The sequence below is a fragment of the Lonchura striata genome, chromosome 6, assembly GCF_050655825.1.
Source record: "Lonchura striata isolate lonStrDom1 chromosome 6, ASM5065582v1, whole genome shotgun sequence".
NCBI lineage: Eukaryota > Metazoa > Chordata > Aves > Passeriformes > Estrildidae > Lonchura > Lonchura striata.
In genome coordinates, this window is record NC_140708.1 from 13,533,760 (window position 1) to 13,560,453 (window position 26,694).

The 26,694-nt window shown below is 40.2% G+C and overlaps 1 protein-coding gene across 3 annotated transcripts in view; it reads left to right on the forward strand.

Moving 5' to 3' along the window:
* LOC110473331 (uncharacterized) overlaps positions 1 to 26,694 on the forward strand; it is a 346,314-nt gene that overhangs the window by 312,155 nt on the left and 7,465 nt on the right. For 2 of the 3 annotated variants that reach the window (XR_014956263.1, XM_085583265.1), the window contains 4 exons: positions 16,594 to 16,706; positions 21,207 to 21,447; positions 21,549 to 21,700; positions 23,098 to 23,162. Coding sequence is in view for 1 of the 3 variants with exons in the window: in XM_085583264.1 (XP_085439390.1) it covers positions 16,594 to 16,706; positions 23,098 to 23,101 (117 nt within the window). In the remaining 2 variants the exon portion in view is untranslated. The remainder of the gene's footprint in view (positions 1 to 16,593; positions 16,707 to 21,206; positions 21,448 to 21,548; positions 21,701 to 23,097; positions 23,163 to 26,694) is intronic. The other variant, XM_085583264.1, reaches the window with a different exon arrangement.

A 26,694-nucleotide genomic window follows, 5' to 3' on the forward strand; every position in this document is an offset into this window, starting at 1 on the left:
TTAGCAGTTGTAGTAGCTGTGCTGCTCCAGTGTAATTCAGGAGATAGTGCTCAGATTGAAAAATTCTGAGCTGTTTGAAAATGCAGCTCATAATAAAGACAAAAATTATTTTTATTCTAGATTGGAACAGTAGATTAGAACAATGTTTTCATAGTAATTTATTATAAAGGATTGGCTTTTATTACTTGTAAAAATATTCAGAGGATGCACCAAAGACTTTAAAATAGAACAAATATCAAAGCCAAAAGGGAGTTCTAGCTAATACAATTAGTGTTACATTTGAATAAAAATCCTTTGCTTTACACCAGTTGTTCATATTCTTGGTTTTATATTGCAAGTCTTGTATTTGGATGTGACCTTTCCTTCCTCTGTAAGGTTTTTTTTACAATTCTCCCTCATCTGACTGCAGAGCAATGTGACTTAAGGTCCTGCCATGTCAGAGGTGGAGGTTTGCAGGATTTAGTCACTGTTGACGTGGCTGCTGCACTCCCAGCCCTCAGCCCCTGTTCTGAGAGCCCAAACATTTGCATGAATTGTGAGAGTGGCATTGTGACAGTCGGACAGGGTCAGACCAGGAGTGCTGAATGTTGTTGTCCCTTTTGACCTGGCTGTTGTCCCTTCTTTTCCTGGGAAGATACTTACAGTGCCTTTCCTTCAAGGAGAGCATTTAATTTTGATTTGTGTGGCACAGCATGGAAATGGGATTGAAGGGATCAGCTACTGAATTGTCCTTTACCTTTCATTAGAGGTGTTAGTTCACATCTTGATGAAGGATGTATTATGTGATCACAGAAATAGAATAGATTTAACTCTTTTTAAATGCCTTTTATCAATTTCCTCTTGCCATAAAGTGTGAATTATTGACAAACCCCAGGCCTTCTGTCACACCTAGTCCTCTGCTTTAACAGCCCTCTCCTACATGCCCTTGTTGCTATGGTGCTCCATTTCACAGCTGCAGTGCCTTATACTCCATTTCACTTATATATTGTAATAAGTGACATATGCTCAAGGCAGCCCAAAAAAGTCAGCACACTGGCAATTGATAACTTTGAGTCCTTTACTCAAGCAAAAAAATTTGAGGGTGTTAGGCAACCAAAGGGTTGACAGTACTGGCAAAAGTGCTCAGGAGATAATTATTTTTCTGCCACCTTCCTCTTGAGAATGCATTATGGGAGGAGGGATTTGCCTAAAAGTGAGTAGAAACACAGTTTTCTCAGATATAGATTATCATATTTTATTGATGGTTTTAGTTAAAAGCAAATAAACAAACCTATTTCCTATGCTGGTTTCCTTCTGTCTTCTGAGTAAATATTGGCAGGAAGAGTGATGATATCTTTAATGTGTGTGAGCTCTCAGATGTTTTTGTGTAGCAATTTGAAATGAAAAAATCTGGAATTTTTCAAATAGGGAAAAATGCCAAGAATTTTTTCATTACCTCTTTCCTTACCATAACAACTGACATTCTGCACCTTATTTTGCATAGAACACCCAGGATTATTTTAAAAAGAAGGGGGAAAAAAAGAAAGCAAAATTGCTGTCTTGGGAATTGGATCTTTAGTGTTGTTCTGGGTAAGTTTTTGAGATGGTGCTATCCTTGTTTCAGAAGCATAGGCTGCTGTCCATTAGGACAGCTGTCCATCTAAAAAACATCTTCTATTGCAGTTATAGGAACATGCACATTCAGTGTACTGCTAATGAAAAATTTAGTAAAGCTGCATTTATTCAGTGAATATGAAGGTTGTTAATAAAGCATGCATTATTAATTCAGAATAAAGTGAAAAATATAAACATAAAGCAGTATTTGACAGGAGCTGCTAGAAGGCGTCAAAAAGAAATGGGTCCAGGTGTAAATCAATTCTTTCTATGTTAAAACACAGCTGTGAGAAGTCTTTCTAGATGAGTATTAATGCTAACACCATGCTGAAGCAAAGGGTGTTGCTCAATTTTTATTTTTTTTTTAACTTCGAAATATAGACTATAAAATTGGGAGATAAGCATGATCTTATAGGTGCATTTCTCACAAATGATGGAACTGAAGCACAGCCAGCAGCTCTCCAGATGCTGGGCTGGGCCTGCTCTGTGCTGGCAGCCTGAATGAGGACACTGGGCTAGAGCTGTCCTGGGCACGCTTTAGAGGAGTGTGCAGTGCCCAGTCTTGGTGGACATGGCAATTTCTGGTGGTGGTGACTCCCCTGGAGGGCACAACCCACTGGGGGTATCCTCCAGAAGGAGGAGGGGCTTGTGTCTGCTTTTGTCACGCTGGCTAAGTCCTCTCCTCCCTGGCCCTGGAGGTTGGATTGCCCATCCCTGCTGGCTAAGTCCTCTCCTCCCTGGCCCTGGAGGTTGGATTGCCCATCCCTGCTGGCTAAGTCCTCTCCTCCCTGGCCCTGGAGGTTGGATTGCCCATCCCTGCTGGCTAAGTCCTCTCCTCCCTGGCCCTGGAGGTTGGATTGCCCATCCCTGCTGGCTAAGTCCTCTCCTCCCTGGCCCTGGAGGTTGGATTGCCCATCCCTGCTGGCTAAGTCCTCTCCTCCCTGGCCCTGGAGGTTGGATTGCCCATCCCTGCTGGCTAAGTCCTCTCCTCCCTGGCCCTGGAGGTTGGATTGCCCATCCCTGCTGGCTGCCTGGACGTGTGCTGAGCTGGCTCTCGCGGTGCCAGGCGGGTGCTGCTGGCCTGGCACCGCTGCCTGGCAGGGAGGGCACCCAGCTGGTGGCACCGGGCGCCCCAGGGTGACAGTGCTGCTGCACCATCCCAGCCAGCAGCAGTCCTTGCTGCAGCACAGAAGGAAGCAGGCATCCCTGTCTGCCCTGCTTTTTCCCCTCTGTCAGCTCCTGATGTTTATCTGGTGAGCAGGAGTAACCTTAAAAATAACTCTTGGGAAGGAGTCTAACTCTGCCTTTGTTGTGCCTTTAACCTCAGGCAGACTGTGTCAGCGAGAGACTTTGAAATGATTTTTTTCCTCTCATAGCAGCTTTTTTCCTAGCAGATAGCAGTGTACTGAGGCTCGGAGACACAGACTGTATTCCCAGCTCTGATGTTTTTGGTACCTTTCTTTATCCCTTTCCAAACCTTCCTCCGTGTATCTGGCTTGTCATACACCACTCCTCTTGGGCATCAATTCTCTGCTCGTTGCTGCACAATTTTACACCACCTGCCAAGTCTCTGCTGGGGTCTTCTGGTTACATGCAAAAGATAAATAAGAAAACTAAAGAGAAATTGCTAATTGGACTAATCTCTATTTTGTTTTTCAAAATATCCTACTGAAAAGCTTTAGTAAGAGGCAAGATGGGTAGACAGTGAAAAGCACAGGCTTTATTTTAGCAAGAGTCTAAGTGATATGTGTGCATGCACAGGAGTTGCCAGGCAGAACTTAACTCCATGGAAATTTCTGAGCTTTTAAAATTTGTTTTCACCCCAACATGGACAAAGGCTGCGTTTTGAGAACCTTAGAACTGAAGTGTTTCTAGTCTTTGGTATGTCAGGTCATTTTTCAGAGTATACAAGATAATTCCTTGCAGGGAAACAAAACAAATCTTTTTGGAATAGGGTCAAGGCTCTATGATATAAACATCAAATAACATTCATTATTAAGCAGGCTGTATAAAGAACAACTACCACTAAGTTCTTTCACTCATTAAATCATTGAATAATTTAGGTTAGAAGGGGCCACTGGGAGGGTTGAACAGTCAGTTTGCTGAGGGGCTCACGCAGCCCTCCCCACCTTTGTGATGGAGACTCCACAGACATTTTGGACAACCTCTGTAGTGCTGCTCTGTTTGGCTTTTTTTCCCTTCTCACCTTATACCCAGCTGTGATTTATTAATGTTTATTCAATCTTTTGCTGACCACTGCTGGGAAAGGTCAGGATCCATCTTCTCTGGGTCGCTCCCCAGGTGGTTGCAGTGTGGCAGGTCCCCCTTTCTCCTTGCCTGGAGGCTGAGCAAGCCCAGCTCCCCGGGCCCCTCCTGGGCTGTGTGCTCCATCCTCCTCCCTGGAGGATCAACACTCCTTTCCTAGGGAGGGACAGGAATTTGGGCACTGCACATGTGATTGAGCCTTCCTGGTACCCAGTGTAGGAAATTATTATTTTTCAGCCTGCTGGCTGCTCCCTTGCTAAAGCTGCCCAGGATGAGGGTGCAGGGCTTGCATTTGCCCTTGCTCAGCTCCTTGAGGCTTCCCTGCGTTTTTTTCCCAGTTATTTGGTCCCTGCTGGAGGCGCCCCTGTATTGACTCCTAAGGATGGCACTGGTTTGAACCACTGGCCACCAAAACACTTCAGCCCCACTCAGATTGTACTCATGCCCAAAGACAGTCATTACGATGAATATAAGAATTATTCTTTCTAATTTAACTAAAAGTGGAGGCGAACAGAATGGAAATGGGAACACTGGCATGTTTTCCAGAACTGAAATGGTGTTTCAGTGTGCTTTAAACCTGGTGTAAATTGTTTTGATATAGTCATCTTTTCTTTCTCTGCTTTTCATTTAAAATTCAGAGATTGCTAGAATCAACTTCTAAATTATTGAATTTTTAAACAAAATTAAGCAGGCGCTGTCTTGGCTGTTCTGAAAGTAAAATTAAGAAATAGGAGTGATTATTTGAATTTTTAAAGGAGAATTTTAAGATACATATATATATATATATATATAAAATATATTTTTTAATTCAAGAAAAAGACAGATATAGTTTTCAGCCTGGATCTGAAATTATGAACACCAAAGAATAATACTGTTGCTCAGTTTCCTGGTTTTTATTGGCTTGCTTGTGTGTTATAGCTGCTGTAGAGTATCAGTTCTGCTGAGAATGTGTTTGACAGCAGCCAGACAGGTTCCCTCTGCAGAACTGGCACGAGGCCGGCGTCAGAGCTGCCACTGCTTGGAATTGGACAAGGCATCTCTCCAAAGGTTGTGATGTCCAGGACTTATCTTAGTAATTTTAGTCTTGGCCCATTGGAAGTGTTTTTTAGCCTTCAGGCATGCTGCTGGTCAAGGCTTTCCAATGGGATGTGAGGTACAGACTTTCTCAGTCGTCATAGCTGAGTTATTTTGCTACTCAGCTATGCAGAAGCAGCAGGCCTTTAGGCTAATTAATAAATCATCAACGCATTTGTGGTGTGAAAAATGAAATATTTATGCTTGCCAGAGTAATGTTTCTGTCTTGCAGCCCCATGCTCTGTTGATGCCTGATGGAGGATGAAGTAAATACCAGCTGGTGTAGAATGAGCAGAATATAATTACTTTCTACAAAGTTAACTGAATATTAAAAATAGAATTCGGGGAAGCTGGCAAAAAGGGAAAAACATCTAGATACATGCCTGTAAGGCAGGACACAGCCAGTACATGAAGGGAACACTTGCCTAACTGGTACTGTGGGGCTGGGAAACCTGCAGGATCCATATTGTGTACAAATGTGTCACACTGAGGCCCTTTCAGAGAGCAGTCAGTGGCCAGCTGGAGCAGTTAAGAGGCCTGAAGGGAAGCCAAGGATGCTCTACTTTTCTGGTTGGTCATCATTAGGGGACCAGTGAAGGACTTAAAGCATCAGCTGCTGTTGCTTTTCAAAAATGTGTCCACTAATAGAAGAAAGAAAATATTACTTTGAGGTTTTAAGGCAACCAGGAGCTAGTTTTGTTCTTTGTGTTCTCACACAATAGCAGATTTACTGGGGCTGTGCTGGGTGTCATTTTTGCAATCACTGCCCTAGTCCTTCTCCACAGAGTGAATGTGTGAGCACCAGGCCAATCAAACCCCTTGAAGAAAAACATCATGTAACAGAAAGAGGATTTAACCCCTTATTTGAAGTGGAGCCTCTTTAAAATAATCAGCTAAAAGTGATTTGCACAAGTGGCTGATTTTACGTGCTGGCAGTTGCAATCAGAGGGATTGAAAGGGTGAGCCATCAAAAAGGCTTTTCAGAAAGGTGGAGGGGAGGCATTGTGCAGGTCAGGAATCAGCCTTCCCCTATCTCCCAGTTCTAATTTCAGGGCTGTTTTTTTTCTTTTTCCTGGGCAATTTAGTCTGACTTTTCTCCCTTTGTTTTGTGTGTGCAGTCTGAGGTTGTGATAAAATCCCAGTGTTCAAAATCCAGGAAGAACATTCCATTCCTGTGGTCATTTTCATTTGCTTTCACAGCCTTGTCAGAGTATTTTGTCTGCGGTTGAAGTCCGGTTGTGCAAAGGAACTTCTGAGCCTGTCCAGGCCAAACTCAATGCCCAACCCTTCAGACTGGTTGGATATGTTGGATATGTCTGATTTGTAGCTGATTCAGTGAGGAAGGATGGACTTCTAATGAGGATTATTGGTCTAGTTAGAGAATAATTTCCTTTAAAATAGCAAAGAAACATACTTTTCCCTTTTGGTTGTGACATTTCTGAAAGCAGGCAATGGCCTGAGGTGGACACACAAGACAGTGGACAGCTCATCAAGCTGTTCCTCTTAAGGGGATTGATTGGCATCAAGAGGAAGTAAAAATGTTTGTAATTTGTGGGGTTTGGTCTGGCACTTGGTTTTTGGCGGTTTTTTTCTTTCTTTTCCCCCTGTTAAGGATTTGTGGTAGAATATCCTTACAGCATCTCTGCAGCTGTTTAACAGTGCAGATGCCCCCTATGTCACCTCAGGGCTGAGTTATGATCCACTCCCATGGAATTAAGTGTCCCTCCCTGCCCTCCAGCACATAGCTGGAGGAGTGGAGGAAGCTGGAGGTTTTTGTCCCCTTTTTGCCCATCACTATGAGTGTGAGCACCTGGGCAGTCATGCAGAGAAGGAAAGTGACACACAGAAAGCTGGAAGCCCTGTTCCCATGAGGCAGCAACCAACAGGATTCCCCTCCATCACCACAACACTGCCTGCTGATTAGGATTTGAAGGAACCAATGGTATAGGAACACAGAGGGATGAATGTACCCCTTTGCACTTGTCTGACAGAATAAAATCAACTGCATTCAAGGAATTTGAGAAAGATATAAATATTTCAGGAAGAAGTAAATTTAAGATCTTCAAATGCTGCTTTAAAAGGATGCTAGACCATTTGAGAATACTCATTTTAAATAGAAGAATTACAGAAGTAGCAAATGATCTCTCTTCTCCATTTACAACGGGGATTAGAACTAAATGTCATATTTTAGGTCAATGCTCCATGTTTGCTTCTACAAGAACAGACAATTTAAATGTCAGTTATTATAGCTTGTCAATAAATTTCAGAATCTAAGCAAATCTGGAAAACATGACTGACAGCTACAAATTAATTTATCTGTGTTAAATAACCAGCCAGCACTTCGCTGCTATTGCTGACATGCATCAGAGTATAACACTGCTAATTCAGAGTGTGAGCTGTTGTTTTGTCATGAAGTACAAATTATGCAGATTCTACTCATCTCCTAGGAAGAGAGAAATCTCTGAAGCTGTGATGCCCTTCAGGAGAAGTAATCAGTTATCCCAAAAGTTCTATGGTTTTATACTCACAGAGCAGTGGTATGGTTTAAAACAAAGCAGGCTCTCATCAATGCATAAAACGTTAACTGCTAGTGTGGATGGTAAAAATTAGTATTTGCTGCTTAGAAAGAAAAGAAATAGTGTGGAAATAAAGGCCTTCACAAAGTTAGAAGCGAGTTAAAAGCCAGCATGAGCTACTGCTAGGTAATCAGAACTTCTGAATATAAAGCCATTAATTTAAGCACTTAAAGACACAGCTGACTAAATACAAGGGTGTGTGTTTGAAACAACAGGCTCTATCCACACTGGGGTGTTGTACCTGAAAATAATGCTAAGATTAATGCCAGTTGTTGGGGCTAGAATTGCCAGAGGCTTTTGTTGCAGATTAGATAAGGAACAGTTTCCTTGAAAGCAGTCTTATAGCAAAGAAGAGAAACTGTCAGAAGGTGATTTTGTCAGAGCAGGTGGCCAAACAGGGGTGAGTTAGAAATTCCCAAGTCGCTTCAGAGAGTCTTAGAATGGCTGGGGTTGGAAGGGACCTTAAAGACCATCTAGATCCAATGCCTTGCCATGGGCAGGGATGCCTCTCTCTAGACTGGGATGCTCAGAGTTCCATCTGGCCTTGAACATTTCCAGGGATGGGGCATCCATGACTTCTCTGTGGCTGGAGCACCTTCTGGTGAAAACTCAGGTAGAAAAGTCATTGAGTGCCTCTCAATGTGCTCCCCCTATGTGACAATGTATGTGTGCTGCTCAGATTCTCTACAAATACTTGACTGTTTTTGTTTTCTTGGTCTTTTCTCTATGTTTAGTTGGATGGGCTTTTTTCATAATTTTTCATTGTTTAGCAAAACATTATGAAGAAGGAAAATAAATTTGTGTTTATCATGAGGCTGCTTCTTCACCTGCAGAGGGATTCAGCCTATGTCCTCCCCTATAGAAAGTCTTAAATCATTAATCTACAGAAATTACAAAAATTAGTTATTTCAGGCAGCTGTTAACCCTGAGGTTTAATGATGGTGGTGAAAATTTCAGCACTATTAGTTATTTCATAGAGATGTCTAGAAATGTTTCTGTGATTTGAAGCCTTTTAAGAGGCCAGTCAACAAAAGTTAATTTTGGGGCTGTATAGGATCAAAGAATAATCCAGTTAAAAGATTTTTGTACTTCAGTAAAAAGCCTGAGAGGAAAGCAGAGAGAGGTGATTTGTAAAGCTCAGAGGGGAAATAAAGATATTCTAGGAGACCAGATAATTTTAATGGTTGATTTTATTTAAAACAATTCCACCACAGTATGACTGCTGTATTCTATAATTTACTTGGACTTTGAGAGGTGTTGTGAGCCCAGGTCTGAAAGCCCTTGAGCAATATTCTGAGGACAGAATATGGCAAAGTAGATACAGTTTCTGCTCTGCTCTAGCAGCAGCAGGGGAATTTAGCAGTCGTCATGTAATTTAAAGTAACCCTTTCTCATTATTTGCCTTTTATCTGGCTCAGACTGATTACCATGGGACTGTGGTACCCTTTGGATCTACCTGGTGCTGAGCGTTTTGAAAGTCCAGCTGTTCCTTGAGGGCCCAAAAAAAGAGGTGGTCTTTGTTTTGATGAAGGCTGCCACGTGCCACTCCTAAACTGGGATATCCTTGCAAGTCAGGAAGCATTTTGAAAGCTTCAGTGCTTGCTTAGGCCATTTTCCCTGGCTGTAGTCTTGTAAACTAAAGATTTCTATTAATATCAGTCTTTTCAAACCACGAGCATCCCTGGTATGTCTTTACTTTTGACCACTGGAGCCTTTGCTCCTCATGGATTAAATGAATGTGTTATGACAAATAAGGCAGTATTTAGCACTGTGAACCTGCTGGGTTGGGAGGTTCAGAGCTTTGTCTCATCTGTCCAAAAGCCCAGAGGCACTAATCACTGTAGTTAGCTGATCAAATTTGCATGCCATGAACATGTCAGGTTTGGGTGGCATTTTTTGGTGTAGTTTTTTTCTCTCCTGTCAGTCGAGGCGGGAAAAATAAAAAGGTGATATAAATAGAATGTGTAATGAAATCAGTCTGAGTAGGAAACTCATCAATCTGGAACTCATAGGTGCTGCAAACCCAACAGGTAATAGATAAAAGGTCATCCTATTTCATGGACATTGCTTTAGATAAAATACCTGTTAGAGTTAATAATTCTCACAATAAATCATGCTAACATAAAGAGCTCAGTGATACAAATGTAGTTATTTTTACATCAATGAATGTAATATGAATTAATTAATATGAACTGTTCACTGTACCAGATTTTGCTCTATCAACTGAGCATGGAGGTCCCCAAAATGACCACTAGGGAAAGGAGTCTGTATTTTTGCAGTATTTACTTTGTATCTGATACCTTATAATCTGTGTTCCTTTAATTTACAGTGAGCCATATCAGGTGGATCAATAATTAGGTTGAGCATCAAACCCAACATTGGCAAGGAGCCATGTAAAGCACAATCAGTTTGGAGTCACAGCCTGGTTTGGACTTCAGCTGACCTCAAAAAGAGGTTTTGGACCTGAAGAAGGACCTCTGTAGGTTTTTTCTGTGCTTTCAGATATGAGTTGGCCTAATGAGAGCTCCCACTGTGAACCTGGCTTCCATATATCATGCCCATTCGAGTTAAATTCTTTAATTAAGCATAAAATTAGGCTTGAGCACCTCTCTGGTCAGCCCTTCATGGGGGTCATGCTTATTTTCCTTGCACTACTACACTACTATAGTTTTCCAATCAAAGATGACCTTCTCTCCCTCTGAAGCCGTAGAGCCAGACTATGAGGAAGAGAGATGAAAAAAGATGAGGTGGTCAATGTTTAGGTTGAATTTAAGTGGCTCTGGAATTCTGTTTTTTGTCAGCATAATGTACAAATACAGAATGATACTCTGATTTATGGAAAGCTTGCTTTTTGTGCACACTGTCTTGTGAAAGAGCTGAAAGTTTTCTGCTTTCGTGGAGGGAAACTGAGAACCATGCTGGGGGATCAGGGTTTGAGTGGTGGTGTTTTGTCTTAGCAGGCCTCCAAAATGAGCTTGCTGTGGAACTAGCCACAAATATAAAGCATGTCTCCATCTCTTCTTTTCCTGAAAACAAAAAGCAGGGTATTACAGGGAAGATTTCAGGTAATCTCCAGGTTATTGCCTTGCTAGCTGTGACCTTGTTCTGGTGTTTTACTTGTGTTTCCTGTTCAGAGATAAGCCTTCCTTCCCTCCTGTCACCAGCCTCTTTCATGCATCAGACAGATCCTGCTCTGGGTGTCACAGCAGGCATTGGTTCCAGGGCTGGCAAGCACTTTTGCTGCTGTGTTCACAAGAGAGAGGCAGATTTGGAATTAGTTTTTGAGGCTCCAGGACTTAGATTAATTGGTCAAGAGGTCTGATTAGAGCTGCTGTGATTGTGCAAGCCAGCAAGTGTCCACCACATGTTTTTATTCTTTCCCACTTTCAGCCAGAGGGCTGAGATCAAGTTTCTTAATTAGTTTCTGAAAATAGGAAGAAAATGTTGTTCCATCACTTCCTACAGAAATGAGGCACACTGCATATGAAACAGGGCATTGGGCACAAAAGCTGCTTATAGTTGAAGGACAAAATATGTGCTCACTTAGGGATTGGTTGATTGTTGTGTTGCCAGTGATGTCTTACGGGTGTGCAGATGTAAATCAAGTTCTATTTTTGAGACCCTGTAATTTCTATGACTTTTTTTTCCCGAGACAATTCTTGCTTTTTAAATAAAAAATAACAAGGAGAAAGGCTTAAAGTACATTACCGTAGGGTGCTTACATGAAAAGTACCTAAGAAGACTTTGTAATGAAAAGCAAATGAAAGATAACTTACAAAACATTCTTCAGTAGCATATGAGATTTTGTGGTGTTTAGTTAAAGGCAGAACTATATGAATGGTTATGCTTTATTAAGTGACATTAGTAGAAAAGGAACTATGGGAAGTACAAGCAAAAAAGTTGTAAGAAGCTAATAGTTACTTGCAAATTTAATATGGAACATTTCAAGTTTTCTGAAGTAGAGATAATCAGACCTTGCTAATATATTTTACAAATTCTCATCACGTAAGGGTGATTATATTAAAATTACTTCTTGGTATGAAGCAGGATTCACTACCCGTACTAATATGATAGATCTCTCAAAGTGCTTGCTTCAATGAATATTCCTGTAGTATGGTTCAAGGCATTCCAAAAGCTTGCAGTGAACTGACAAAGGTGCCTTTGAATACTTTAATCATGCATAGCTATCTTTACCCTCTTCAGACTGAGACTTATCTAGATTACATGATTGGTTAGCCTCTCAGAATAAGTTGACCCTTAAATTAAATGTTGCCTCTTTGAAGATTACCAATCAAATTAAAACAACCAGTCACACTTTAACCTCTAAAATAAATTGAGGTTTTTTAAGTGTTCTCTTTTAATGATCAGTTCCTATAAAATAATTCATAATTGTCAGCGCTCCACACTACAGAAATTCAAGCTCATTTGAAGAGTAGGACTGAAATGGGCCCCTTATCAAGCACTTTCTTTAGAGCTATGGTTTTGGTAAGATCAGAGAACAAATTAGAAAAACATCACTCTCTAAATTGGGTTCATGGCTAAGATGAACCAAATAGAATGCCTGAAAACCAGTTTTCTTCTGACCACCATGTGGAGAATTCTAACTGCTGAGTCAAGAGCTCTTCTTCCAGCACATTTGGAGGACTTTCCAGCATACACTGAGTCCAATGCCTTTTAAAAAGTTTCTGCTTTTCCACCATGCCTCTGAAGCTGGCTTTGTAATCCCTGTGCTGGCAAGCTCCTCTCCTCCTTTTAAGTGTTTTTCAGGTGGTATCACCCACAGTGGAGGAGGCTCCCCGAGTCCTGGTGTGATCTGTGACTCCAGACACCAATGTTTCTTCCTCCTGCTCTTTGCAAATTTGTTCATCAAGAGGCAAGAGATAAAATGAGGAGAACATACTCTTTTTTTCTTTTTTTTCTTTTTTTTTTTTTTTAATTTTCTCTTTCTATAAAATCCCTTAAAGTATTCTGTGAAGTACTCTTACAGTACAGCTAGAGCTAGCTGGCAACAGCTATTTTGTATTTTTTAGTGTTTTACGCGCACTTCTCAAAAACACTAAACTGTAAGAGAAGTTCATGTCTATATTGACAAAACTGGTAATTAAGAGCTGATGTAAAATTCTTGCACAAAACTTCCACATCACTCCTTCAGTGTTATGATAATAATGATTATTACTCATATTGATTTAAGCTTCAACATTGACAATCTGAGTTTGCATCCAAAAATTGTGATGCTTGATTTAAACCAGTGTTTTTGAGTATGCCTGCAGAAGATGTTAACTTGGAGGATATGCTGGGTGCTCCCACAAAACATCTAATTCAACTTTTTTACACAAAGTGATCAATACCTTTAAAAAATGCAGTATTTCAAAATAGCTTTAAGCAGAAAATGGTTTTTCACAGTAAAATGTCTCTGTGTGTTACGATGTCGTACATGGGGTCTCTGTTGAATCTTCATTCTGGTCTCTTTTCTCTTTTTTTAGGAAGAAAACTGTCACTTTGTCGCTTTTCAAGTTATTTTATTGCACACATTGTGCATATGAGCTTATGCCCACTCTAGTTAGTATCAGCTATATAATTCCATCAATTACTAAATAACTAAAATATTATTATATAATATATAAATAACTATTTCAATCATACAGAGTCATAGATGTGATTGTATTCCTGGGTATTTATTTTAACTCAGAATTAAATTATGTCTTGAGTTTGAACATAATTAGCAGAGACCTCATGAACAAGCCTTTATGGAAAAGCTGAAAGCACAAGCATGCCCTGGTGGGTGTGGCTCTACTTAATTTCTAATGAACTCAGCTGAAGATCTGTTTCAGATGGTTAGCAAAACCTAATCAGGGTGTGATCATTTGTGTGTATTTCTTCCTAGTGAAAGCAGGAGAAAACAGTGCATGAGAGAACAGAGCATCACTATATACAGGAACAAAAAAATCAATAATTATAGATAATAGAAGGTACTGTAGCAATGAAATAGCTTTTACTGCCAGTTCTCTATGCACTTCTATAAACTTCTTAGAAGGTTTTTCTATCTGCAGCTTCCCTCTTTGCCGTCTCCCACACCACATGTGGGGTTATATGCTGTTTTTATTAATGGACACAAAAAGCCAGTAATACAAGAAATGTAGTCAGAAAGGCTTTTCCTTCCCACTTGACAGAGAGATTCAGAGGCTCTGCTGCCTAGCCCAGTGTATTGATCTCTGCTTCTTACATGTTAAGGAGGAAATTCTCTCCAGAGTTTATTTGTACTAGCTCTTTGTTGTTTTGAGGTTTCAGTAAATAGCAGCATTTCACTAAGATTCTTCTTTATAAAAATATTCCTTTTGAAGAAACTAAGTAAACAGCAAACAGGTGCAAAGGTGTCTCTTGCTTTGCAGTTGCATGTTTTCATGGATCTTCCCCCTTTTTTAAAATATTACTTTAGACATGGAGTTCTGCAGGCAATTTAGACTAAGACTGTGTAGAAAGTTCATATAAATGAACATGTATTTTCATCTCTTTCCTAGTGCACCTTGGCACAATATTCTCCCCCTTTTGCTCCCTGGTAATCAAAAAAAAAAAAAAAAACTGAGTCCACTTCTAAAGATTCTTTGTGGTCTGTGATTTTGTGGACTTTGCCAGTTTTATTGGTGTAAACTGAAATTGCTTTCAAATGGTCTTAATTGTTTTGTCCTAACTTAGCATATGACTTGTACTATTTTTGCAGGTTTTGTTTAGTTGTTTGCCCAATCCTCCCATAATTGTCTGGTTGATCTAGGACACTTTGGACAAAAGGTTACAAAAATGACGTTGTGATATTCTGTGACTCTTTGAGCTAAAAACCTTCTATTTGGAGTCTCCAGGGGATCACAACCCAGCCACTTCTAAGAGAAGATCTTGTAGTGATTTAATCTCTGAATTCTGCTTAGGATCTGTAGATGTACGTGTGTCTTCTCTGGCTCATGGCAAATAATTTACAGTACTTTGAGGAGAAAAATATATAAATCTGCATACACACACAAAAAAAAAAAACCAACAATATTACAGGTGCTTTGATTTTTTTACCATTTTTACTTGACTGTTTGGGTGTGCAAGCAGAATAAAATTAAAGCGCTGTTAGATGACATTAACATTGACCACAAAGCAACTGCTTTCAGAACACCATTCTTCTGGGCAATATTCTCATAATTATTTGTAAAATGGTTTGATTTTGTAATGACTTTTCTCTTTTATTGTTTGAGGCTTACCCAAATGTATGTAATTTTTTTTCCTTTGTGCCATAATGTGTTGGGGCAGCTTCTCCAGAGACCTATAAGTCTTGCCTGCATTATACATTTTTTTGCAACCTATGGCCATTGCAGTTTGGAACATCTGGACAGGGGGTTTCAAATGTGGAAGTATTTGACCTAGTCAGAAGAAAGCTTTTATTGACTGTACAGCAAATTCCTCACACAGTTCCCTGTGCACAAGGATGTTTATTGCTATTGGTTCCAATGCACATGGAAACCTCACCTTCAAAAACAGCAATTTTAGGGACACACTTGAAGTGTTCTTTTCTGCTAGTATGCAGTCTAGCCATATGTTTGGGGAAAATGGGAATGCTACCTGGGAAGATTAATCCTTGGCACACAACTCTGAAAGCAGCCAAATCTGGGAGAGATTATGACTGAAATTTGTCTTGATTCAAGTTTCTCTGAAGAGCAGAACTAACCTCAATAATTCATGGAGAACATAGGGAAGCTTTACAACTCAGTGGTAATGCCCCTATCAGGAACAGTTTATCAGTTCCTGTGTTTGTTCAGTTTTAAGTCAATGGCATTTAAAAAGAAATAAAGTTTTAAAACACCCCTTCCTAAGCCATCTCAGGGCATAGTAAATGAGAAAATAGATTTAAAGTGTGCTTCTTGCATGATTTCCTAAAAGACCTTTTTTTTTAAACAGTTTCTGAATTACAGTTCAAGGAGTTGGACATCTTTTCCCATTCTTCAGTAAAGTCACAGACACTGCAGGGAAGCTCAGAAATTATGTTTGGGGGGGGTTTCATTTCATGCTGGAGAAGCCGACATTAGGATGTGGTTAATTTTGTAGGTGCTTTGGAAAAAATCTTCTACTTGTGTGTAAAGACCTTGTTGACTGTAAAGTTAAGAACGTTTGTCAGTATCCTTTAGGAAGAAGTTGTTGGAGCTGAATCTCTTACCTGGTTTGTCTCTATATCAGGCTGAATTTTATTCACAAGAGAAGCTGAAAAGTGATAAATTTCTCCATCTACTGCAGAAAATTGCTCATAATTTTTTTTATAGCCATTTAGCCATGATAAGGTCACATCTTCCAGCTAAGCTAGGCTTAGACATATTTATTTGTATTTAAGGGTGATAACAAATAATATTTTAATTTTAACAAAAAACTATAGTCCAGGGTCTGCACTGCAGTTGCCACCAGGGCTGTGGCTAATTCCTGGAAGGTGTGAACTCATCTGCATTAAGGAATGGAGTGCAGGATGAGTGAGCCCTTGATCCCAGGAAAAGGGGTTCATGTATTCATCTCAGAGAGAAAATTGTTTATTAGCAGTTATTTGGATGTGCACTGATGAGTTTGGTGCGTTGTGTTTAATTGGTGGCTTGAGATCCTACATGAAACAGAATTGAAAACACAAACACCCACTGAGAAACACAAGCTCCAGTCAGTAACAGGTGAGTTTTTGTATTTGCCATCTTTCAAGGGGGGAAAAAAGTACAGTATGTTACAGAATTATTTTATGGAAAGGTGTAATAGATTTCACATTTCAAAAGCTTCCAAGTAGTTTACCAGTTTGCAATTCATCAAGAAATGCATTTGATGTTCCTCCAAAAGGCACTTTCATCACTTGTTCTTTCTCAGAGAACTTAAGTGAATATAAAGTCAAATACCCAATTGCTAATAAGTTGATAGGACAAAGGGCTGTTTCCTAGGGGGAAGAGAACAGAAATAATTCTTGAGGCAGCTTTGCCAAGTGTCTGGGGACAGGGCTGCTGCTTGGGGTGCAGTGTTGATGAGCAGCAGGGAAAGAAGCAGTCTCCTTCCCCTTTCCATGGACCTGCAGTCTGCACTTTTCCAGGGGCAGGACGTGGGATTGCACTGGCTGGAACAGAGCTCACAAGCTTGGTGGACATCTGAGCAACGTGGGGTCTCAGAGATGCCTCCTGGGAAATCTGACAGCTTTACAGCAAGGTGAGAAATATAAGAACCAGCATGGATGCTAGAGGTCTATTTCCCTAATCAAAGATATTGAAATGAAGTAAACGAGATTGAGACTGCCAAGGACACCGCTTTGACTATTGAGAGTTAATATGCTTAGCATATAAAATCAAGTTTATGCAAGAATGTTAGATTACTGTAGGATTTTTATCAAAGGTGCAGTATCTCTTAATGCATTAGACAACTTATCTTTGGAGGTCAGGGCTTTACCTCACTGTTGTGCTTTTGTTGTGACATTTGATCTGAAAGCCAATATTTCAAATGGGGGCTCTCCTTAACAAAAGTTCTCCTTCAGGCCTGCAGGCAGCTAAACTGACAGCTCTGTGGCCATGTCACAGCAGAGGTCCAAAATTCCACACAGCCAATGTAACCTGGGGTGTTTTGCTTCACAAAAGCTAAGTGATTGTGACCCTAAATATGAATTACCTACTTGGTAGTAGTTATTTAAGGAATAATAATTAGGCACATTGAAGTAGTTTAGATATATAAGTATTTTATGTTAAAATCATACTTTTAAGCAGACATCAACAATGTTCAAATCATACACATTTGTTGACTGCTAATTATTTGAGTCAGTGTATTTTTGTGTGTGTAAGTGTGGAGAGAAGTGACTTGAGCTAACAACTGCAGGTGCTCCTGTAGTGAATGTGCACAATGATGTCAGACAGAAAGAAACCCTTCTGGTATTGTGGGCTTGTCTCAGTGTTCCTTTGAATTGAATTATTTAAATCACCTACTATTGTTCCTAAATTAAATATTTAAGCTTTCCAAATGACTGCCATCCTGGTTTAGTTGTCAAGGTAAAGGTGATTGGTACTGACAGAAGAACTGAGCTGGATGCTGGTGTTGGGGGTTCTCAACTCCTCAGTTTTAGTGCTGCCACCACTGTGAGCCCAGCACAGGGAAGGGATTTCCATGGGGATTTGTTTGCAGTGTCCTGGCTGGGCAGGGGAGTTTCTGGAGCTGGCCACCACTTCTGGAAGTACCACAAAAATGGATGTGCTTTCTACATGACCTGAGATTTCTCAGACTGTGTCTTTTACTTCTCTAATGTTTAATGAGATAATGAAGGAAACTCACTAGGGGAAGAGAGTCTACCAAAGTAATACATCCTTTCTCTGATTTGCATGGAGCTAGGTGTGAATTTTATGCATCTGTTCTAATTATACAGGGGGTTGTGTAGGTAATTTCAGAGTCCTAAGGCACTAAGGGTACCCTGCATGCAAAAACTTAAATTTTAAATGAGGAACTAAAAAAATTGAGTACCAGCTTATTGCCACTGTGGTGCTGAAAGGGCTGAGAATGTCAGATTCATCTTTGTGCAAGCCTTTAGCTTTTTAAAAGACAGATGCTTACATTCTAAATACAGGTTTTCTTATTTTGGGTTTTTGGGCTGTCTTTTGCATGCACCTTGAAACTTTTGAGAGCATGTAGAAAATAAAAGCAATAATTTTAAAAATAATTTCTTAAAAATGAAGACTGGAGGACAGTCACATTTTCTTGACTATAACATGAGAGATTCTAATAATTTTAGTTATTCATAAAGCCTAAATAATTAGTCACTCTTGTTTGCAAGCAGACAGAGAGGCAATACATACTGCATAACTAAGGTTAGAATTCTGTTTTAGGTATTAAATAACATGAACACATTTATAAAATGTTTTTTAAAGAAGTCTACCTGGTGCTTTTAACAGCACAGACATCATATATTTCTTCTCAAATCTTGTATCATCAAGCACAGATTCCATGCTAGCAGACTTTAATTGTAAGAGCAACCTGAATATTTTGAAACCCTTTCATTTGCTGGCCAGGCTGCCTTAGCCCATGTACCTCATCAGATCTCCAGCAGACACCTGAGTATGAGCTCAGGAACAAGGCAAGGACAGACTGATGTCCCCAGAGTGCCCTACCATCCATTAAGAATTTATGGCAACTAATTTCTGAGCCCTAGTTGCCATCTTTTGGCTTCTATGTCCTCAGTGGTTTTTGTTTTTCTCCATGGCTGTGTCTTGTTTGCTTTTGACTCTGTAGCCTTTCAACTGCCATTGGAAAGCAGATGTTTTCTCATTGTAAATTCACCACACCAGGAAAAGAAATACTTACTTTTGGTTTGAAACTAGCAAGCATTTGCTTATATTCTTCTATGTTTTTAACCACTGCTTTAGAGATTGGAATGACTGATCCTGACACACACCTTGCCCAAGGCTGATTTTATTATCCTCTTCCAAGTCCTGTTCACTCGGTCCATCAAGGAGAAGCTAGTTGATATCTGACCATCCTTTGAACCTCCTTTTGTTTCTCTACACCCTTTTATGAGATGGTAAAGAGGGAAGGAAAGCAGCACAGCAAGCAGCAACCTTGATGTAAGTGAAGCAGAAGTTTATGTATGGCCTAATGATGGCTTGTCTTTGTGCTCTGTGCCCAGCACAGGATTGCTCATATCAGTTTTCCTTTATTCTGTTGTTGTTTGTTTGCACTATGCTGAAGCTGCTCTAAAGCTGGCTTGGAGGTATGGCTTTTCCTGGTCATTACAGAGGCAGCCTTTGCTTATAAAAATCTGTCTGGGGGCTGAGAATAAATGTTTCCTATGTTCATTTCTGTCACTGAATTTCCTCAGACATTATTTTTTATATCTGAAAAATAATCATCTTTTCATCAGTTAGGTGTCACCAAGCCTGAGGTTCTTTCTGTGATCCTGAACATGTGTTGCTGTCCTTTGAGAACAGGATTTACTGTCATGAGCAGTTGTCACCCCCTCCCTGTTAAGCCCCTTGAGCCTGTTCTGGTCTGGAACTGGTGAAAATTCAGCCTGACATGGAGCCTGGCATTTTCCAGTTTCTCTTTCCTGGGCAGTGTTAGAGCTGTGCATGTGCAGCCAGGTGTGCTGTGCTGGGTGACAGCCCTGAGCCCCTGCTCTGTCCTGCTGCTGCCTGGCACAGAGCAGGGTTTGGGGCAGGGCTGGCTGCTCTGTGTCCCTCCAGCTGTGACAGCAGCTGGTGTCCAGCTGCTGGGCCCATGAGGCTTCCAGAGCTGTGCCAGTGTCTTGGTTATTTCCCTAATCCCCATCCCAGGTAAGTGCTTCCAGCACAGGACCTCATTAACATTCTCCCACATCATCAGAGATACCAAGTAAGAATTTATTTTTCTGGTGGGAAGTCAAATATGCCCTAAAAAGAAATGAGAACCAATTGTGAGTATTTTAAATCAAAAACCTGCTAGAAATAGCATGGCATGGACATCCTGTTGCCCACTTTTATGGGAATTACATATGACTCCTGGCTTATAGATACTATTAGAATATTTCCCTGTGCAATATGCTTGGTAATGCAACAAGGACTGGAGCTCAAATACATTTTCACAGGTAAAGATTGTAAGGGAATTTTCTCTGGGAAGAGAAAAAATATGAAGCGCTGAATAGCAGAGCAACATATAAACCTTGCAGAAACACAGCTCAAAAGTAACCAGTTTTGAAATAAAGAACTCGCTTATTTTCATTAAAAGGAATTGTTTTTATTTCAAATCCGAGGAATATGGACACACATGTGACAAATTAATATCTTAGTAGTTTTGGACAGGGAAACTGACAAGGTCCTATCTTTTTTACATCAAAGTCCTAAAATCTGGAGAATTTAATCAAACCAAAAGTTCTCACTGAACTTTATAATTATGACAAAATAATACCTTCTTTTGTCCTTAATAAACCTGGCATCTATCAGCATTGTTAACACTAGGCCTTTGATTTATTGAAAATTATTTTAAATGTCACATACTCTCAGTACAGAAGGAATGATTTCTAGTAAGCCATCAAGATTGAATCACTCTGTAATTATAATAATTGTATTTACAGGGGAACAAGCTTCTCTCATAGAGAAACTATTTTAATTTGTTCTGCTGTTTGTGACGTCTCCTTTTTCTTTGGTTGTGGTTTTTTTTTTTTTTTTTTTTCTTAGTGAGTAAGTTAAAAAGTAAAAAAACAGAATTTTCCCCAGGAGACTGATTCTCCTCAGGCAGAATCCATATTTTAAAATGACTACCATAAATGTGATGTAGTAATAGACCTTCATCCCTAATGCAAGAACTGGCAACAACTGAGGCAGCCGAGGCCTCATTTTCTAGAATATATCTGGGGATGACTTTTTGTGGCTTTTTGTAGCAATCTGACTTCATTTCAAACCATAATCAGCTAATCACTGGCAATTTTCAGATATGACTCAAGCTAATTTCAAGACAATCTGCCTTAGTTTCATTGAACAGCCCTGGAGGTGATGTTTATGTTGATGTCCATTAGTATTCCAACTGACAGTAATATAAACTCAACAAAAAAAAAAAAAATTGAGAAAAACTAACACCAAACAAAAAAAACTCCATACCCACAATAAAAAAAGGCCTCTGTAAAATGAACAATAACAAGAAGTCTGCCAGTCTGAAGCGCAGAAAATGGAAGTTTGGTTTTTGCCACCCGTGTTCCCCCAGCAGGTGAGCTGAGCCTGGGATGGAGCTGTGTGAAGAAGCAATGGGCCATTTAGATTACTTGCCCTGACTGGAAGGGGAACCTTAGCTTCTCTTCAGCACTGACTGTCAAAACACTTGCTGTGCCTAAAACCATGGAAGCTAAGAATGGGGTTAGAATCAAGGCCTTACAATGTGCCTGTGACTTTTTGAAAGATCTCTTAGCTTCCAACCACAGACAACTTCCCTGCTATGCATCACTGAGGTATGTAAATGAGTGTAGAACTTGATTGACTGAGGGATCTTTTTTCTTACTTTTTGCCTTTTAACCATTACTTGATTTTTTTATCCCTTTGCATCATATAGGTTTAGATATACACAACACACCCCATTTGCAGATAAATAACCCCCACAACACAGAAGGATGGATCCTTGAGTCATGCAGCCAAAGTGAGGTGCTGTGAGACTGAAGTGGGCCACTTAACCAAATGAGCAGCTTTCTTTCATGAAAACACTCTGTAAGTCCTTTAGTTTATGAACAGGATGGGTAAAACCTGCCCCTGGCACTGCTAAAGGTATAGGGGGTGTTTTTGGCATCAGTTGCTGGGAAGGTAAACACTGAGGTCCATTTCTTGAATATTATTACTGCAGCACTAACCTCACTGAGAAGCAGTGGTTTCATTTTCCTTCTCCCTCAGTGTGCAGGAAATTCAAGTGCTGTCAGGTCCCTTGGGCTCTGCTTGGGAGCTGGGGAGAGAAACTTCTCAGTGCCTCTGTGCCAGGGACACACAGGGTCTGTCCCTCCCACCTCAGAGGCCTTGGTGCTCTTGGCATCTCCCATACAGGAGGAATAAGATGGAATTTTCACCCTAACCCTGATGGGGAATCCACAGAGAGAGGGACAGCAGTTTTTATTGAGGCTACTGGTATCTGATCAAATTTGAAAACAGCATATCCCACAAAAGCCCATGAAATATGTAGCACACACACAAAAAAAAATACTTCAAATCAATCTCCACTTAAGCAGACTGAAATGAAGAGTAAAAAAGTATGACCCCAGTGTGTTGGGCAATCAGATATTCTGTGCTTCATCCTGAGCAACACCAGGCAGGAAATACTTCTGTGGCCATCTCCTGTTTGTATCTCAGTTAACTGTGATCACTGAGGAAGTGGACCTGGAGTCATAAACAATTTTACTCAGTGCACAAGGATGGTGGGATGGCAGCCAGAGCAATAATGCAGCTAAAAAGGGAATACAGATTCATAGAAAAAGTTCAGAATGTCATTTCAGAAATCAGTGCTCCTTCACCCTCAATAATGTGTTCTGCTGGCTGCATCTCAAAAATATGAAGAGCAGAAAAAGGTCCACAGAAATAAAATGATTAGTTCTGTAGGAAAACTTTCATAAGGAGAGAATGTGAAATTATAATACCTGTTTATCATGGATGAGATAAATCAGACAGAACAAAAGCTCCTGTTAGACAAAGTAATTAATGGCATACGTGTTCTCAGAAAGGTCTTCTGTAACAATATTTTAATATTAATTATGGAAGATAACAGCAGTTGTGAAGCTTGCACTGATCATACATGATAAACATCATATTGCATGAGGCATGTTATAGGTCACATGTTATGTACTATAACATAACAATTTACAGAATGCTATCTATAATATATGTTATGTGGCATATGGCATAGAATATTCTGATGCATGATAATGGACCAGATTAACTTATTGAAATATTACATTGAAATATTGAAATATTACATTATTGAAATATCCACATTACAGTATGTATGATATGTACAATGTATGACATATAATGTTATAGGTACGTGTATATATAAAACAAAATTTTAAATGTAATCAAATGATGATTTAATAAATTAACACCAAATTTCTTTCTGGTCACAGGTAACAAAGCTATAGGAGATAAATAAAAGAAAGGTATTTGAGGTGAATGAGAAGAAACCCCACAGGTACATTAGATATGATTATGTAATTTCTATATGATTTTAGATTACGTGAGTATGTGTGTTTTTATGGAGTGCAGATGTCAAACTGTATGTCTGAATGCATATTTCAAAAATATATGCACAAATAAAGCAAGTTATTGTTTTGGTATTTATAAAATACGCAAATCGTATACTCACGCACATATTTTTATATATGACATATATATAAGAAGTGATGACATCATGCTCTATATAAGCATTATTATAATTATATATATGTTATATAGATATAATTATTATAATTATATATATGTTATATAGATATAATTATTATAATCAAGCATTATATGGCTTGATATAAAAAAGCAATTTTTCCCACACATGCCATTCCCGAATTGCCTATAAGGAAGGAGGTTTCCTGAATAACAAGGACTGAGTAGCAGCAAGAAAATAATTACTGTGGATTACCAAACACAACTTTTTCTGTGTGTCAACCTGAGACCCACTTGAGACAGTTTTACATTGCCAGTGTCTTGAAGCAGTTTCAGAAGAAAGCTTCTAAGGCTCGTTTTGGGGCAGCTCCCAACACACCTAGCCCCAGCTCGTGTCTGAGAGCAGTGGTTCTGTCCTTCCTGCTGATGCTGCAGCCAGAAGGGCAGGCTTGGTGCTCTCTGCCAGGGTCCGTGGAGTTGTTGAGAACATTTATGTGCATTTGACAAGAAGCTTCTGCTGCCCAAGGAGGCTCCCAGCTCCCCTGTGAGCTGTGGTGCTTCCACAGAGCCCCTCCTGCCCTGGCCCCATGGGCACTGAGGGACAGCGTAGTGCCAGTGTGACTGCCCTGAGAGTGATTTAAAATACCTTCCATGCACATCTTGCACAGCAGCGCTGCCACCCCCATAAATATTCATAGGAAGCAAATACAAGAGGAATTTGTGCAAAATGAATACATTTTAAAAGGGTTGCATAAAATATTCAGAGGAAATATGTCCTGCATGTACTAGAGGCCCAAATCTGGGAGTTACTGACACATTTCCTCAGCACTAAGCACCTGAGACAGGCCTTGGTCTTCAGCAGAACACGTAGCCATAGCTCAGTACTTTGTGGATTACAGCCCTACCAGATTCCTTGGAGCAGAGATATCTGCTGGAAGCTCTTAAAGCATTCTTTCATTTCTGCTACTGCCATAGGTAAGATATTCAATGAGACTAATGTGGAACTCCCCTGTTTAAATGGAACAAATGGAAGAATATGAATACAGTTTTGCTATTAAAATGAGAATTTTGTTCCACATTTAATTCATTTTTCATTAAAAACACAGCCCAAGTACCAGAGAAAAGTACTTGGGATAAAAGAAAAAGATAATGTTGTGTTTGGTTGCAGGACTGCTAAGCCATATCCTTTTGGTCTCCTCTCAGAACTATCTTTCAGCAGGACTAAGATTTATTGAGCCTTGTTTGTTTCAGATGAGCAATGGCTTCCCTTTCATAGCTTTTTGCTGGGGGGGAGGTATTCAGTCCAATGGTGAGGAAATTAATCAATATCCCTTCCATTGGATGTTGATTTATCTCCGTTTTGAGCTCTTCCTTCCTTAAAAAATGATAAAATATTTTCATCATTTGTGTGTTTGTGTGGAAGACACCCAGTTAAGCCTCCAACAGGATTAACATTATTAACAGGTGGCGTGGCACACACAGGGGTCACAAAGCTCACCTTAGGCTGATGTGTGGAGTGTCTCAGGTGCACACACGTGTGCAATACCTGGCAGGCTCTGAGGAGCAGAAAGCAAAGCATGGGCACAGCCACCACGCTGATTGGAATGGGAAATTAAGGACAGGACAGAGTCCCAGCCTTCCCCATGCTCAGCTGCCCTGCCAGGGTGCAGCTCCTGCAGCCCAGTCTCATGGCAGAAGACATCCCTACCTGCAGTGACAATCCAAAATCCAAAGCCTCCAGGTGCTCTGCAGTCATCAACGGTACCACGAAGCATCCTGGTGCTGCATCCTCCTGAAAAACACAGGCTGGGAATAATCTTGATGTTCATTAATTTATTAATGTGTCAGATGGCCACGCAAACACCTGAGTGGAAACCAGGAAAAGTCTTGAGCAAACTTCAGCTGCCTCCAGGCTAAAATCTCAACTCTGAGTGCTTCTGGTATGGCTGGGGAGGGGGTACACAGAGACACAGTTGTCTCACATGTGCTCTTATTAGCACCCACTCCTCTACTGCCATATGGCACCTTATGGTGAGATATGCTGTAAACAAAATTGCAGAAGTCTAAATAATATTTAAGTAAAAGCAGCATAGGCCCAAGTGTTTCTTGGTACAGCTGAGAGTTGTAGTCATTCCTGTTCATCATTACAACTAAGTCTGCTCAGCTGCCCTTACAGTGAGTTTCATCTCTGTCTAATTCTTTTCTGAAGTTAGAAGTGAAAGTTCATTTGATAATAATCAATGAATCACACACTATTGGCACTGGGTTAGCTGAGTGCTGCTGTGGATGGCAGCTCAGCTGGCCTTCTATTGTAGTAAAGAGATTGAATTTTCAGTAAAACTGGCATCCTTGTAGGGCCTGTGGTGAATTACGGCACCTATGGGAAGTACAGCCTTTCCTGGCAAGGAAAAATGAAGTGAAAAGCAATTTTCAGTTAAGAATTTCTTTTCTTCAATACCTGATAGATTCTGGAGCAAATCTTCACGTTTCTTTGTGCCAGACACCCACAAACAAAGGGCTGCACAGCTGCAGCCCTTCCTGGAGTAATAGGTCAGTGCAGCAGTACATACAGGAGAGATAAGACCATTAAAGTAGCAGTGGGTACAAACGTTATTCACAGAGTCGCAGAATATTCTGAGTTGCAAGGGACCCATAAGGACCTTCAAGTCCAGCTCTAAAGTGAGTGGCCCATAGAGAGATTGAATCTACAACCTTGGCATTATTAGCACCAGGCTTGAACCAACTGAGCTTATCTCAGTGACAAACAACATTTCAAGGAGATTTTTTTTTTTTTTTTTGCTTGTTTGGAGACTTGTCTTGTGAAGCAGGATGTATAGGTAGCACTTCTAGACAAAATCTAGTCAGCTTCAGCATTTGTTTAACACTGGCAAATCACCAGCTCCTGTGGATTCCATCAGACACTTCTATTGATTCCTGTCATGCCCACACTAAAACCACCATTTTTCTGTCTCCTTTCAGTAACTATTTCCACTCATAGCATTAACCACAATAAAGGACTATACTGCAATCACTATAACTATGTGTTACACCTGTATTTAACCTGACAGAAGAGACAATCCAGAAGAAAACAAAAGAAAACCTAGCCCTAAGTTGGGACATACCTTTTTCTAAAAACTGGGTCTTAAACTCCATGAAGTTAATTGCCAATATTTTTTTTTTTTTGGTCCCACTCCATCCCTGCAAGGATGCTTTTTTACTTTTTCCTGCAATTGACCTAAGCCTTGTCCTCTGCATGCCATGGTAATACAGTGTATGTGTCAATCAGCTGCACTGACATACATTTTCTCGTAAGTAATTATGTTTGGCCAGATAAAATTGTACAG